A 12,670-nucleotide genomic window follows, 5' to 3' on the forward strand; every position below is an offset into this window, starting at 1 on the left:
ACAGCACAGGCGCCCACGCACACCTTTTGTTACCACCCAGACCCCTTCTTAGGCTTAGAAGGATGACCCCTTACACCCCTGGGGTTTAATGATACGAGCCAGTTCCAAGAAGGCGGCCCAGGCCCTCGCCCTAGCACTCCTGTACCCAATTTACACAAACCCCAGAGCTTTCTCAACCTCATGCTCTTTTTTTCTAGGAAGAGCACATTTCAAACCCTCGGGAAAGAAGTGTGCCTCACAGATCCTTTGGTAAGGAGCGCAAACCCAGCACACCCCTGCGGGGTGGGGAGAGCGGAGAGGTGGGTCAGAAGTAGCATTCCTGAGAGGATATGTTGTACACAGGGGTTCATGGTGTAGGGCCATCACCAAGCCCCCCAAAGCTCTATGTAGTGTCACCCACTGCCTATCCTCTAGCCCCCAGTTCCTCATGACACTTTGAGACAGGGATTCGGGAGGCCTGGGACAACCCGCACTGCCCTCTAATGTACCTGCTCTGGGCATCCGCTCCTTCATGACTTCCCCTCTCCTTCCTGCTCGTGGGTGGGCAGGATCACAGGGGATGGATGTGGGTGCCTTTGCACGTGGAAAGCACTGGATGCAGATCGACACGTAATCAGAGAGAGAGCCATCATCTCTCCACTAGGGTTGGCTGTATTTCTCATGGCAGTGCGGCAGGAAGCGGCCACCAGTCCCAGCACACCTGTTCTGCAGGCTCTGGCTGTCCCCACACATGACTTAGGAGGGCGAGCCATGGTAGCCTGCCTCTTTCTGAGCTGCAATAGGAGATGAGGCCTGTTCCTGCCCTTGGACATCTTGCCTCAACCCTGGCTCTCTCTGAGCTTTGACTTACTCTTCCAGAGAGTTCCGTGGCCTACGTTACAAATGCAGCATCACATTCAATTGTCTTTTCTGGCTCTTGCTCAGATGTGTCCTGTTCCCAGTGCTGTTCACCGAGAGCCCCTCTGCTGTGCGCACCAGTCCAGATTTGGGGGCCGCCTACCGGTGCCCAGGGCTGAGGCAGCACTACCTTACTGGGTCCCTCTGTCCCTGAGACCCCAAAAGCAGGTAGGTGACTTGAACCAGGGGTTCTTTATCTGGGTCCAGGGTAAACTTCAGGGGACCAGTCAATTCTCAGAGTCATAAGTTCTGATTCATATAATCAGAATTATATGAATGGGTGTTTTTTTTTTGGTTAATCCTCACCTGAGGATATTTTCCCATTGATTTTTAGAGTGGAGGGAGAGAGAGAGAAACATCGATGTGAGAGAGACACATTGATTGGTTGCCTTCTGCATGCACCCTGATCGGGGTGGGGATCAAGCTTGCAACCAAGGTACCTGCCCTTGACCAGAATCGAACCTGGGACTCTGTTCTGCAGGCTGATGTTCTATCCACTGAGCCAAACCGGCTAGGACAGTGGTTGGCAAACTCATTAGTCAACAGAGCCAAATATCAACAGTACAATGATTGAAATTTCTTTTGAGAGCCAATTTTTTTAAACTTGAACTATATAGGTAGGTACATTGTTATTAACTTAATTAGGGTACTCCTAAGGCTTAGGAAGAGCCACACTCAAGGGGCCAAAGAGCTGCATGTGGCTCGCGAGCCGCAGTTTGCCAACCACGGGGCTAGGGCATTGGGTTCTCTTAATAAGAGGGAGGAAGTAATTGCTGCATGGACAAACTGTAAGGTGTGCCCATGAAGTTAGCTCCGTTACCCACACCCTTGGGAGCTGTCAAATAGGCTTGTGCTCTTCTGCTTTCTCCACTAGCCAGCCCCTGGGACCTGGTTCAGTGACTCTCTTGGAAAGCCTCCTCTGGCTTGGAATGCTTTCCTAGCTTCTGTTCCCCATCCTCCCGGCGTATATTATTTCCCATGGATGGTGTGGTGTAGTGACCCCCAGTGGACAGGATCGAGTTCCATGTGCTTCTAGTGCAGCACCTGCCAGGGAGCATGCACTCAGCAAGTGGTTGTAGACTGGGTAGAACTGGCCAGGGTGTCCTCATCCTGCCAAGCAAAGGGGTCACAGGCAAGGGGCTGGGGTGTCCATGCCATGGTGGCAATAGGTGCAGAGGTTGGGGAGGGTCCTGAGTGCCCCAGGCCTGTTATGTCTTCTCCTTTGCCTAAGCCCTCAGATCCCCTCAGCCCTTCCTCTGTAGAGTCATCTGTGCTTTGCAGCACATCTCATACAGGTTGTGTGGTGCTCCTGGCAGCTTTGGGAAGTCAACAGGGTCACTCAAAAGTAGTTTTTATTATTTTCTGTAATGTGTGACATGTGCGCATGGTTGGGAATTACAGCAGTACAAAGGAGCATGCCTCCGCCCCCTTTCCTGTTGCCCAGTCCCTACCCCAAGGCTTGCTGTGTGTCCTGGAGATTTTCTGTGTGAATCTGCTATTGGTGGAAACAGTGCTGTTTGACGGGACCTCTAGGAAGACATTCAAGAGACCCACGTATGGAAGGGTGTGACGTGGTAATTTGTGGCACCAGATGCAAAACCAAAAGAGTGCCCCTGAGTCCCCGGTGTCCCATTTCCGACCCTCCTGCCATGGAAAAAGTCCAGCCTCCTCTTCTTCAAGGCCAAAACGAAGGCAAGTGTCCAAAGATTCTGTGCCATTGGCCTGGTGTCAGCAGCCTCAGTCCCATCCAGGTAGCTTAGCGCCATTCCCAGCTACCACCGTTGCTGTGCTGCTGGACCCAGGCTCCCATGTGGGAGCCTGCATTTGGAGTCCCTGGGGCTTCTAGGGCCACATGGTTACTATGGAGAGAGAAAGCGCAAACGAATGGGGCTAGTGCACATGACTGGGCTCAATGGGTCCAACTCTTAACCAGTGTATTATTTTCCCAGGCTAGACTGACAGGCTATGCTCACCATCTTGGCTCCTACTGCACACTGCTTACCTCCCCTTTACTGTTCTAGCCTGTTCCCTGGGGAGTGTATGAAGCTGTAACTTCCCAGGGAAGCAAGCCTATGCTCCCTAGTTGATTATGCATAATAACGTCTGATTCCCTCGCCCCCTTCCTTTACTAACATCTTGCTACCTAAGCTGGCATATTCTTTCACTAGTGATGTGTAATAAGTCACCCAACTCCTGGCTTGAAAGAGCAGTCAATGTTATGTGTGTGTCTGGGGGGCAGCCCAGCCCCATGTGTAATGATCTTGAGGCTGGTGGGCTTGCTCAGGCATGGCCTTCCCATGGCAATGACAAATGAGTAAGAGCAGCTGGAAACCTCTGAGGATCCTTTAGCCCAGGTCCAGATCTGGCTCTCCCTCTTCATTCTGCTGGCAACCCCGGTCTAAACAAAGTTGAGGGGTGGGGTCTACCCTGTCCCTGCTGGAAGGAACTGCAGTCACATGGGAAAGGGGGAGGCTGCAGGGAAAGGGTGAAGAATTGGATGTGGCCCACCACAACTCACGTACAAGCAATACTACACATATATTCTTTTTAAAACCGCAAATAGTACAGTGATGTGCTTACAGTGCTGTATTTCCCACTTCACATCATGTCTGACAGACTGCATTACCTTGTTACCAAAGGCCATTCCATTTCCTCTCCCCTCCTCTCATCACTTATTGTTCTTTATTGATGGGCATTCAGGCTCTTCGGTCACAACAGCCAATGCTGCAATGTGTTCTGTGCACACATTTTGCAGATGTACACAAGTCCTGGGATGCAGTCTCAGGAGTCCATCGCTGGATCGAAGACTGATTTTAGATTCTGATCAATGTTATCAAAATGCTGGCAAAGCCCTCTTTATGGCTGAGAATGCTGACACTTAGGGGGGCTGAATGTTGTGCCCAAGGGCTGTTCCTAGAGGCCACCAGGCTCAGGACAGAGCCAGGTCTCTCGGCTCCAACCTGTGTGTCCTGCCCCTGCACCACTCGCCATTCAGAGTCCCACTGCATTCAGAGGTACAAGTGGTAGGTAGTGAGGGCAGGGGGACAATGGAGATGCTGGTGCCTCTTGCCCCAGAATGTTATGAAGGGGAGACCTGCTCCCTCAGCTGGGGTGTTGGCGTGTGCTTGTGGAGGGATGTGGAGAGGAGCTCACCAGGCTCTGTCCCTGAGGCTAAGTTTGTCTGGGGCACAGCTCCATCCACTTTCGGATATTCCCTTCCTCTCTGTTAGATCCAAAAGATGGTCCAGACTGATATCCCCAAAGCCACCAAGGCGTGCTCCTGCCCAGATCACCACTCTGGGGGCTATCTCCCGGTGCCTAGGGATCAGGCTGTGATGCCCTACTGGGTGCCCCGGGTCCTGAGGTCTTGCAAGAAGGTAAGAGGGAGGCTCTCACAGCAAGGAGCCTAAGAGTGAGGGCGGGCCTTTGGGGGGACCCAGAGATGAGGGGGGAGGGTGCTGGGTTCTTTCCTCACAGAGGCCTCCATTGACGTCCTGTGGGAGGGTCCTCTGAAAGCCATGGCAGAGCAGCACAGAGGTGGGGTGTGGTTGGGAACGGGGGGTATGCTGCTCTCTGAGGAGGGTGCCTGTTTCTGCTGCCCTCCTTACCACCATTTCTCCTACCATCTTAGCACTAGCTAAGTTTAGACTAGGTATTATGGTCAAACATTAGGATCCAGGGTTAGGCTTAGGGATCAGTCATCCAGGTGGGTAGTGAGGGCAGGGGAACCATGGAGGTGCTTGTGCCTCCCACCCCTACTCCCTCAGCTGGGGTGTTGGTGTGTGCTTGTGGGAGGGATATGGAGAGGAGCTCACCAGGCTCTGTCCCTGAGGCTAAGTTTGTCTGGGGCACAGCTCCATCCACCTCTTCCCTTCCTCTCTGTTAGATCCAAAATATGGTCCAGACTGATATCCCCAAAGCCACCAAGGAGTGCCCCTGCCCAGATCACCACTCTGGGGGCTATCTCCCGGTGCCTAGGGATCAGGCTGTGATGCCCTACTGGGTGCCCCGGGTCCTGAGGTCTTGCAAGAAGGTAAGAGGGAGGCTCTCACAGCAAGGAGCCTGTGAGAGAGAGGGCGGGCCTTTGGGGGGACCCAGAGATGAGGGGGGAGGGTGCTGGGTTCTTTCCTCACAGAGGCCTCCATTGATGTCCTGTGGGAAGGTCCTCTGAAAGCCATGGCAGAGCAGCACAGAGGTGGGGTGTGGTTGGGAAGGGAGGGTACGCTGCTCTCTGAGGAGGGTGCCTGTCTCTGCTCCCCTCCTTACCACCATTTCTACTGCCACCTTCACCTCTACCTCTTCTCCCTCCCCCCTTACACCACCTTGCTTGCTTCCTCATCACCTTGTCTCCTCCTTTCCACCACCTCTTCCCTCCCTCCCCCCTTCCAGCTCTCTCAGCCTGTCTGAGCATCCTGTTCTTCTAACCCCACCCTGGCAGGCATGGAGGGTGGTGGCAGGAGGGAGGGTATCGAGGAAGGACCATTGCTCTGAGTTTCTGTCTTGGCTCTTTGCTTTGTTTGGCTCTGGATTGCAAGGCAGTGACAGCAGGTTGGCCAGGTCCAGCCCTCCTTAGCCCCTGGCACCCTTATCCCATGGTGCCCTCGGCGGTGTTAGAGCTTCCCTCTGTCTTCACCCACATTCCAGTTGCTGGGTTTCCACCATCAAGCAGTAAACTGTCCCCAGAATTAAGACCCAGAATCCTTTTAAAAGGAGACCAGGGCACAGATGTTTTGCGCTGGCCATGGCCTCTGTGGTGGTTTCCAGGCCATATCCCCCTTCCCGCCCATGGGTCACCAGGGCGGGCACGTTTGCTGACATGCTTTTCTTTTAGGTGGTGAGAAGGCAGCAGAGTTTTAAAAGTGTTAAAGGTAAATCTCCCCCGGGAAGGCAGGGGTCTCCTGACCATCGTGATGGGGATGGGGAGACTTCTCTTATCCCAGGTGCCTGCAACACACAGGCATCCACAGACGGGCACACATAGCACTTCTGCCCCCGCGCTATTGCCAGGCATCACTAATCACCCACCGTCTTTTCCCAGTGAACCCAGGGAAGCCACAGATTTGACCCATCTATCATCATTTTGTAAAAAATTTATTTTTATTGAATTCAGAGAGGGAGGGAGAGGGAGAGAGCAATAGAAACATCAATGATGAGAGAGTGTCAGTGATCCGCTGACTCTTGCATGCCCTACACTGGGAATTGAGCCCACAATCCGGGCATGTGCCCTGACCAGAAATTGAACTGTGACCTCCTGGCTCATAAGTCAGTGCTCAACCACTGAGCCATGACGGCTAGGCCAGCACTGGTTTTCAAGATGAAACCAGTTTGCAGTCTGGAGTTAGAAGGTATTTAAAGTGTTTTTTTTTAAAAATCTCTAATTGTCTATAATTTATGACATACTGTGTGTGTTGTATATACCTATATTTATGATAGTTTATATATTCATAAAATAGTACACATTTCTACATTGTATATTCATAACATTCTCTGTTCGTGATACCATATTTATGCATATATTTAATACACAGTATCTTCATACATTCATGTTTGTGACCTAGAATATACACATTCATATATTCATGACATAGTACATACATATTCATATGTTCATGAAGTAGTACATATTCATGACAAAATATATATCCATTTGTGACCCCGTATCTATATTCAGTTATGCACTCATGTCATACTGTACAAGGGTGGCATCTGCACCCTGACCGCTATATCCATTGTCTCTCAAATGAGTGGGTTGGATTTGCTCTTGAAGACCCTTTCTGGTGCTGATGACCAGCATGTCTGTTTTCTCTGCATTGCATGTCAGCAAAGGAGTGGACATGTTTTGTGAGCTTGTACCATGTCCTCCCCTTGGCATGCTGTAGCCAGGCTCTGAGAAGTGAGCACACCTTGATGGAATCTGTAAACACAGGAGGAAATGGGTGGATAGCGTGATAGGAGGTTGGATACCCGATGCCAGGGTTCCTGTGACAGGCGAGTGGTTTGAGCAGCCCTCTCAGAACCCAAGAGAAGCTGAGTGGGAGCATGCTTGGGAAGTGAAGGGCCACTACTCAGCATGCCCATCTCTTCATGTTGCAAAAGATTCATATTTTTTCCTGATTATAAAAGTAACACAATTAGGAGAAGTGTAAATTATCACAGCCTTTGCCAGGGGGGCAATTTGGAGTGTCTGTCAAATTTCATCATATGCATAACCCTTAATCCAGCAAGACCACATCTGATCATGTTTGTAGACGCTCCCACATGCACCCGTCTGCAGCAGTGATTTCCAGGGCAAAATATTGGAAGCAATATTTTGGGAGAATGGACATCAGTGGGGGTGTATTTGAAACATGGCACTGGCCATCTAGAGAATGCAGCTGTTGGGGACAATGAAATGGACCCCCTCCCCCCAGAGAAAAAACATTGTGACGTAGAAAAACAAAAGCAAGCCCATACAAATTTAAAAGCAAAAGCCCTGGCCCTGGCCAGCATTGCTAGTGGTGAGAGTGTTGACCTGCGCACCTAAAGGTCGCAGGTTCAATTCCCATTCAAGGGCACCTACCTGGGTTGCACGTGCAGTAGGCAACCAATCGCTATCTCACATTGATATCTCTCCCCATCCCTTCCACTCTAAAAATCAATGGAAAAATATCCTCGGGTGAGGATTAACAACAAAAAAAGAGTAGCAGTTTGTCCTACTATTCTCCTACCGGCATAGAGTTTTTTAAATAAAGTGATTTTTAGCTTTTGTATCTGAAACTAGAGCCAATGTTTTGCTTTCTGTTTTGTTCATTATGCACCCCCACCCCAATTTCCCTTACCTCCCCTCCTCCCTGCCCTCATGGGTTACCAGTGACTGTCAACTCAGACATAGACTGCCCAGCCCTTATCTGTATCCTAACAGGGCTTTTGGCTTTTTGTTAATCCTCACCTGAAGATTTTTTTTCCCATTGATTGTTAGAGAGAGTGGAAGGAAGGGGGAGAAACATCAGTGTGAGAGAACATATTAATTGATTGCCTCCTGCACGCACCCCAACTAGGGCCAGGGATTGAGCCTGCAACCTGAGGTATGTGCCTTCGCCCAGAATCGAACCCGGACCCTTCAGTTTTCGGGCCGACGCTCTATCCACTGACCAAACCAGCTAGGGCAACACTGCTATTCTAATTGTATAATCACACACATTTATGGGTTTATTTTTATTGGTTGTTTTTGGCTTTGAATAATAACTCTGCATCTTTAAGTAAATCTAAACACGCAGTTAGTTTATTATTGAATCATATATGTCAACTGATACATTGATAAAAAACAGTATTAGCCCTGGCCAGTTTTTCTCAGTGGTTAGAATGTCAGCCTGCAGACCAAAGGGTCATGGGTTTGATTCCTGATCAATGTACCTTGGTTGCAGGTTCCCCAGACCAGGTAGGGAGGCAACCAATCGATGTATCTGTCTTACATCAATGTTTCTCTTTCCCCCCTTCTTCCTCCTTCCCACTCTCTAGAAATCGATGGGAAAATATCCTTGGGTGAGGATTAAAAACAACAGCAAAAACAGTATAAATTTTTACTCCAACCATTGTTTTATAGATCAGGCAGTTAATATTAATAATTTTCAAACCCATTCAAGCCAGAGGTGTTCATTGGAGAGGGCAGTCTCACTGTACAAGGAGAATTAGCATGTATCCCTTTGAGAGCTTCATACAGAGGAACTTGACTTTTTTTTAGAGAATGGAAGGGAGGAAGGGAATGGGGGGAAGAGAGAGAGAGATCAATGTGAGAGAGACACATCAATTGGTTGCCTCCCGCACTGCCCACTGCAACCCAGGTACATGCGCTTGACCAGGAATCGAATCCAAGACCCTTTGGTGTGTGGGCCGATGCTCTAACAACTTGGAAACACTGGCCAGGACTGATTTCTATTTAAAGAGAAAATCTGTATTTCTCATCTTGTATTTTCCTTGCAAAGAGGGGGCTCATGTGCTTTTCTTCTCTTTGCTTTTGCTTAGAATTTTTTAAAGGAAAACATATTTGTTATATTTTATATTAGTAGTGCACCTTCATATCAGTATAATTAGAATGTACGTTTTATAGTAGTAATGCATTAGTAGTATAGTAAATATATGAGTTATACTATCAGGAGGGTGCGTATTTGTCTAGAAACCTGAGAGGGTCAAGGAGATGGGAGCACAGGAGTCCCACTGGTGGTTGTGATTGCTGTTAACTTTGTATTATGGGGAATTTCAAGTACCCAGATAAGTCCCATGTTTCATCACTCAGCTCCAACCATCAGCTCCTCCCCCACCTGGTTTCATCTGACCTTCACCCACTCTGTTCTTCAATGAATGAATGAATGAATGAATGACAAGAAACAGATCTCAACTAAATTCCATATCCTTTCATCCATAAATGTTTCCGTACCCAGCTCTAAAAGATAAACTCAAAAAACAGCCAGGAGGCCCCATGATCAACATGGAAATAAGTAAACAGCCCTCTTGATCTTGATGAATGTTGGCTCAGTGTCCACACCCTGGGGCTGTGACCCGTCTTGCTGGGGCACTTGGCTTCCTGCCCTGGGTTCTGGAGGTTGTCTGGTATGCAGTGTACAAACTTAGGATGGGCCTGTCCCCACACCCAGGCTGGGCCTGACTCACTTTCTCTGCCTAGAATCCCCCCTGGACTCACACTCCTGGCACCACCGCTGGCGGATCTGCTGCAGCAGACACCTCCTCCTCAAGTGGCTGCAGCTCCAGGCCCTTCACCAGGAAGGGCAGCTGGCCCAGGAGAGGAGAGTGATCCCCCAGCCCTCCTTCCTGCCTTTCTGCCTCAGCTTCCTGGCCTTCCTCCAGGCTGTCTTGAGGGCTATCTCCTTCATTCGGTAAGTGGGCTTGTGGGGACAGAGGTGCCCCAGGCCCATCTCACTCCCTGGGCTGCTTCTCCAGGGGCTGCTGGGGTGTAGTTGAGTCAAAGATGTGGGAGAACTTGTAGTTCAGCAAAAAAGTGAGAAATGGGTGTGGCCATGGTTAATGTTATGCGTTATCAAGTCCAGAGTCTTCGTCATACCCAAGCAGGTGTCTTCTCTCTCATTCCATTGCTTAGTGGAAAAGCAATCAGATATGATAGAGCTGATGATGGGGACCAGGACACTTTGGGCCTCCCACCTTTCTTCTCCTCTTTTCTGTCCCAAGTTCTAAAATCTCCTGCCCCCCCCCCCCCAAAAAAAAACACCTCCGGTTCTATTTCCCATACATTTTCATCATGTCAGGGTTGAAAGTGGATCTTAGAGCTCGCCCAGCTAGTCCTCTGGGGTTTGAGTACATTATGGGGTGGGACCTGCTGCCTCTCCCTGAGCCCTGCCTCAGTCATCGAGGCTGCATGTTGGAAAGCTCTTACTTAATGAATCTAGACCCCACCAGCATTCACCAGGCCCCACATTTCTCACCTGGAATCCTGCTTATTCCCTCCTCCAGGAAGCCTCCAGGGTTGACTCTAGGGTTCAAGGGATGCCTCCCCTTACCCAGCTTCTTCCTTCAGTCTCCTCTGAAAAAGCCTTCTTCCTCCAAATCCTGCCCCCCACCCCCAGCCTCTGTCCCAGTTCACCCATTGTTTCCTAACCATTACCCCATCCAGTCCAATTCCTTTTTATCACACTTCTATGTATATAGACATGCAAATACATATTAATATGTAAATGTATATAATTCTAATTTACATGTATTGACTTGTTTGCTTTGTAATTTTCTGTCTTGTCCATGTAATGTAAGAGGAATATTCTAGAAAATGTCCAGCACCCAAAAACAGTTGTAGGTGTCATTTCCCCATTTTTCTAGTAGTTTGTGGCAGGTTAGCTTTGTCTTTGTCATTCTCCCATGGCCAGAAGTGGGAGTCCCTTTCCCCTGTGTCCCACTTGTCTATCCTAGTGTTGGACTCCCTGGGTTGATAAACAGCCCTGTGATGCACATTCACTTACAAGTGACCTGGATTTCAGCCTCTCAGGGCATGTGCTCCCAGGAAGGGGCCTGGACAGGGGTTCGTCAACTTGGAATGACCTGTAAACATGAGTAGGTCAGCACTGTGAGATTTTCCTTTGCTTTTCATGAAGATTCATCTTTCTTTTTATGCTTGCCAACTCAATGTCAAATTTAGTTGGACTGCTCTGTACCCACTCTGGGAAGAGCAAAGAAAGAAGCTTGACTGTTAAGTAGATGGTCAGGGTAGGCCCAAAGGAAAACTGCTGATGCCTTTACAGGTGTTTGCGTTTGAGGCAGGCTCTTAGGGCAGAGGTGCAGGCACCAAGCAGCTGTTTAGGAGAAATATCCTACCTGGCTGGGGTGTATGTGGGATGCCCTGTGAGGTACCCCAAACTACACAACTAGCTTATCTGAGGAGAAGCCACTGGCCGCCCATCAGTTGGCCTGGCAGACACTTGCTAGAATTGGAGAGGCCTCGGGAGGGCGGGCATGCTCAGAACCTTTCTAACAGGGAGCCCCAAGGAACAGTGACTAAGTCGGGTGCTTGTCTTCTTGATCAGACCTGCTGTAGCTTTCATTCCATTCTGTTCCTTTTCTAGTTCTGGAAGGCTGGGACTCTATTCTTGTTCCAGGAGGAGAGAGCGGGCTCTGAGGGGTTGCGTGACTTGCCTGAGGTCCCATAGCTAAAAGTGAGCCAGCTAAGATTGCACCCTGGCGTCACCTCACTGCACCCCTCTCCTGCCTGGGCTCCTCAGGACTAAGTGCACTGGGCACCTGGATGGCATCCCCCTCCATTGTGGGGTACCCTGCACTCTCCTCCTCATGGAGGCTTCCTGACAGGCCCTGCAAGGGCAATGTGGGCTCAGCTGGAGGATGTTCCTAGTAACTGTCTTTCTCTTTGCTTTCCAGCCATTTCTGGGGCGTTTGAAGCTGGAGTCTTCAGCTAGTATCAAGAACATCAACAAAAATGTCTATCATAATCAAGGTCTTTAATGAAATTGTTAAATCAGGAGGAGTCTGTGATAGCCACTCTTTTCACAGATCACATAATTCACACCCAAGACTCAATCCAAGTTATTTCTCATGGGGGGATTCTTGGTTGTACAGAGTTGCTGTGAATGCGGGTGAGATTCTGTTATAAATGTAATCAATAAATGTTATTTGTGAAACTCTAAAGTGGCCACTATCTTATTGATAATGATTTCCCCTCATGAAGGAGTGACTTATTTTCTACCTCTGAGTCCCTGTGGGATGGGGGCCATTTCCAAGTTTCTCTTCCCTCTGCCAAGGACAGCAGAACCTCTGGATGAGGGACCAGAAATGGTTTCAGCATCTGTTTCAGGTGGGTCTCACTTTAAATAGCATAAAGTTGTATGTGAATTGAATTTTTAAAACTGAGATGCCATTCACATACCATAAAATATACTTTTATTTATTTATTTTATTGATTTTAGAGCAGAAGGAAGAGGGAGAGAGAGAGAAACATCAATGTAAGAAACATTGGTGGGTTGCCTCCCATACGAGTCCTGACCAGCGATTGCATCCACAACCTGGGTATGTGCCCTGATCAGGAGTCAAACCCATGACCTTTTGGTGCATGAGACAATGCTCTAACCAACTGAGCCACACTAGCCAGGGCTAAAACATACCTTTTTACAGTATGTTATTCAGTGGTTTTCAGTATATTTACCACTATCTAATTCTAGACCTTTTTAGTCACCCCCAAAAGAAACTCTATGTACCAAGCAGTCACTCCTCCTCCCCGTCTTCCCATCCCCGGAAACCACTAACCTACTTTCTGACTTTCCCT

General features: G+C 49.1%; 1 protein-coding gene across 1 annotated transcript in view; it reads left to right on the forward strand.

Moving 5' to 3' along the window:
• The window catches only part of LOC102764537 (chromosome unknown open reading frame, human C16orf95), a 15,964-nt gene extending 3,939 nt beyond the window's left edge, over positions 1-12,025 (forward strand). The window contains exons 2-8 of the mRNA XM_015562974.1: positions 198-249; positions 925-1,065; positions 4,128-4,274; positions 4,784-4,930; positions 5,729-5,765; positions 9,557-9,767; positions 11,770-12,025. Coding sequence (XP_015418460.1) covers positions 925-1,065; positions 4,128-4,274; positions 4,784-4,930; positions 5,729-5,765; positions 9,557-9,767; positions 11,770-11,788 — 702 coding nt within the window. The 5' untranslated portion in view covers positions 198-249 and the 3' untranslated portion in view covers positions 11,789-12,025. The remainder of the gene's footprint in view (positions 1-197; positions 250-924; positions 1,066-4,127; positions 4,275-4,783; positions 4,931-5,728; positions 5,766-9,556; positions 9,768-11,769) is intronic.
• Positions 12,026-12,670: the final 645 nt, after the last annotated feature.

This window comes from Myotis davidii, unplaced genomic scaffold (genome assembly GCF_000327345.1).
Source record: "Myotis davidii unplaced genomic scaffold, ASM32734v1 scaffold77, whole genome shotgun sequence".
In the NCBI taxonomy this organism is placed as follows: Eukaryota; Metazoa; Chordata; class Mammalia; order Chiroptera; family Vespertilionidae; genus Myotis; species Myotis davidii.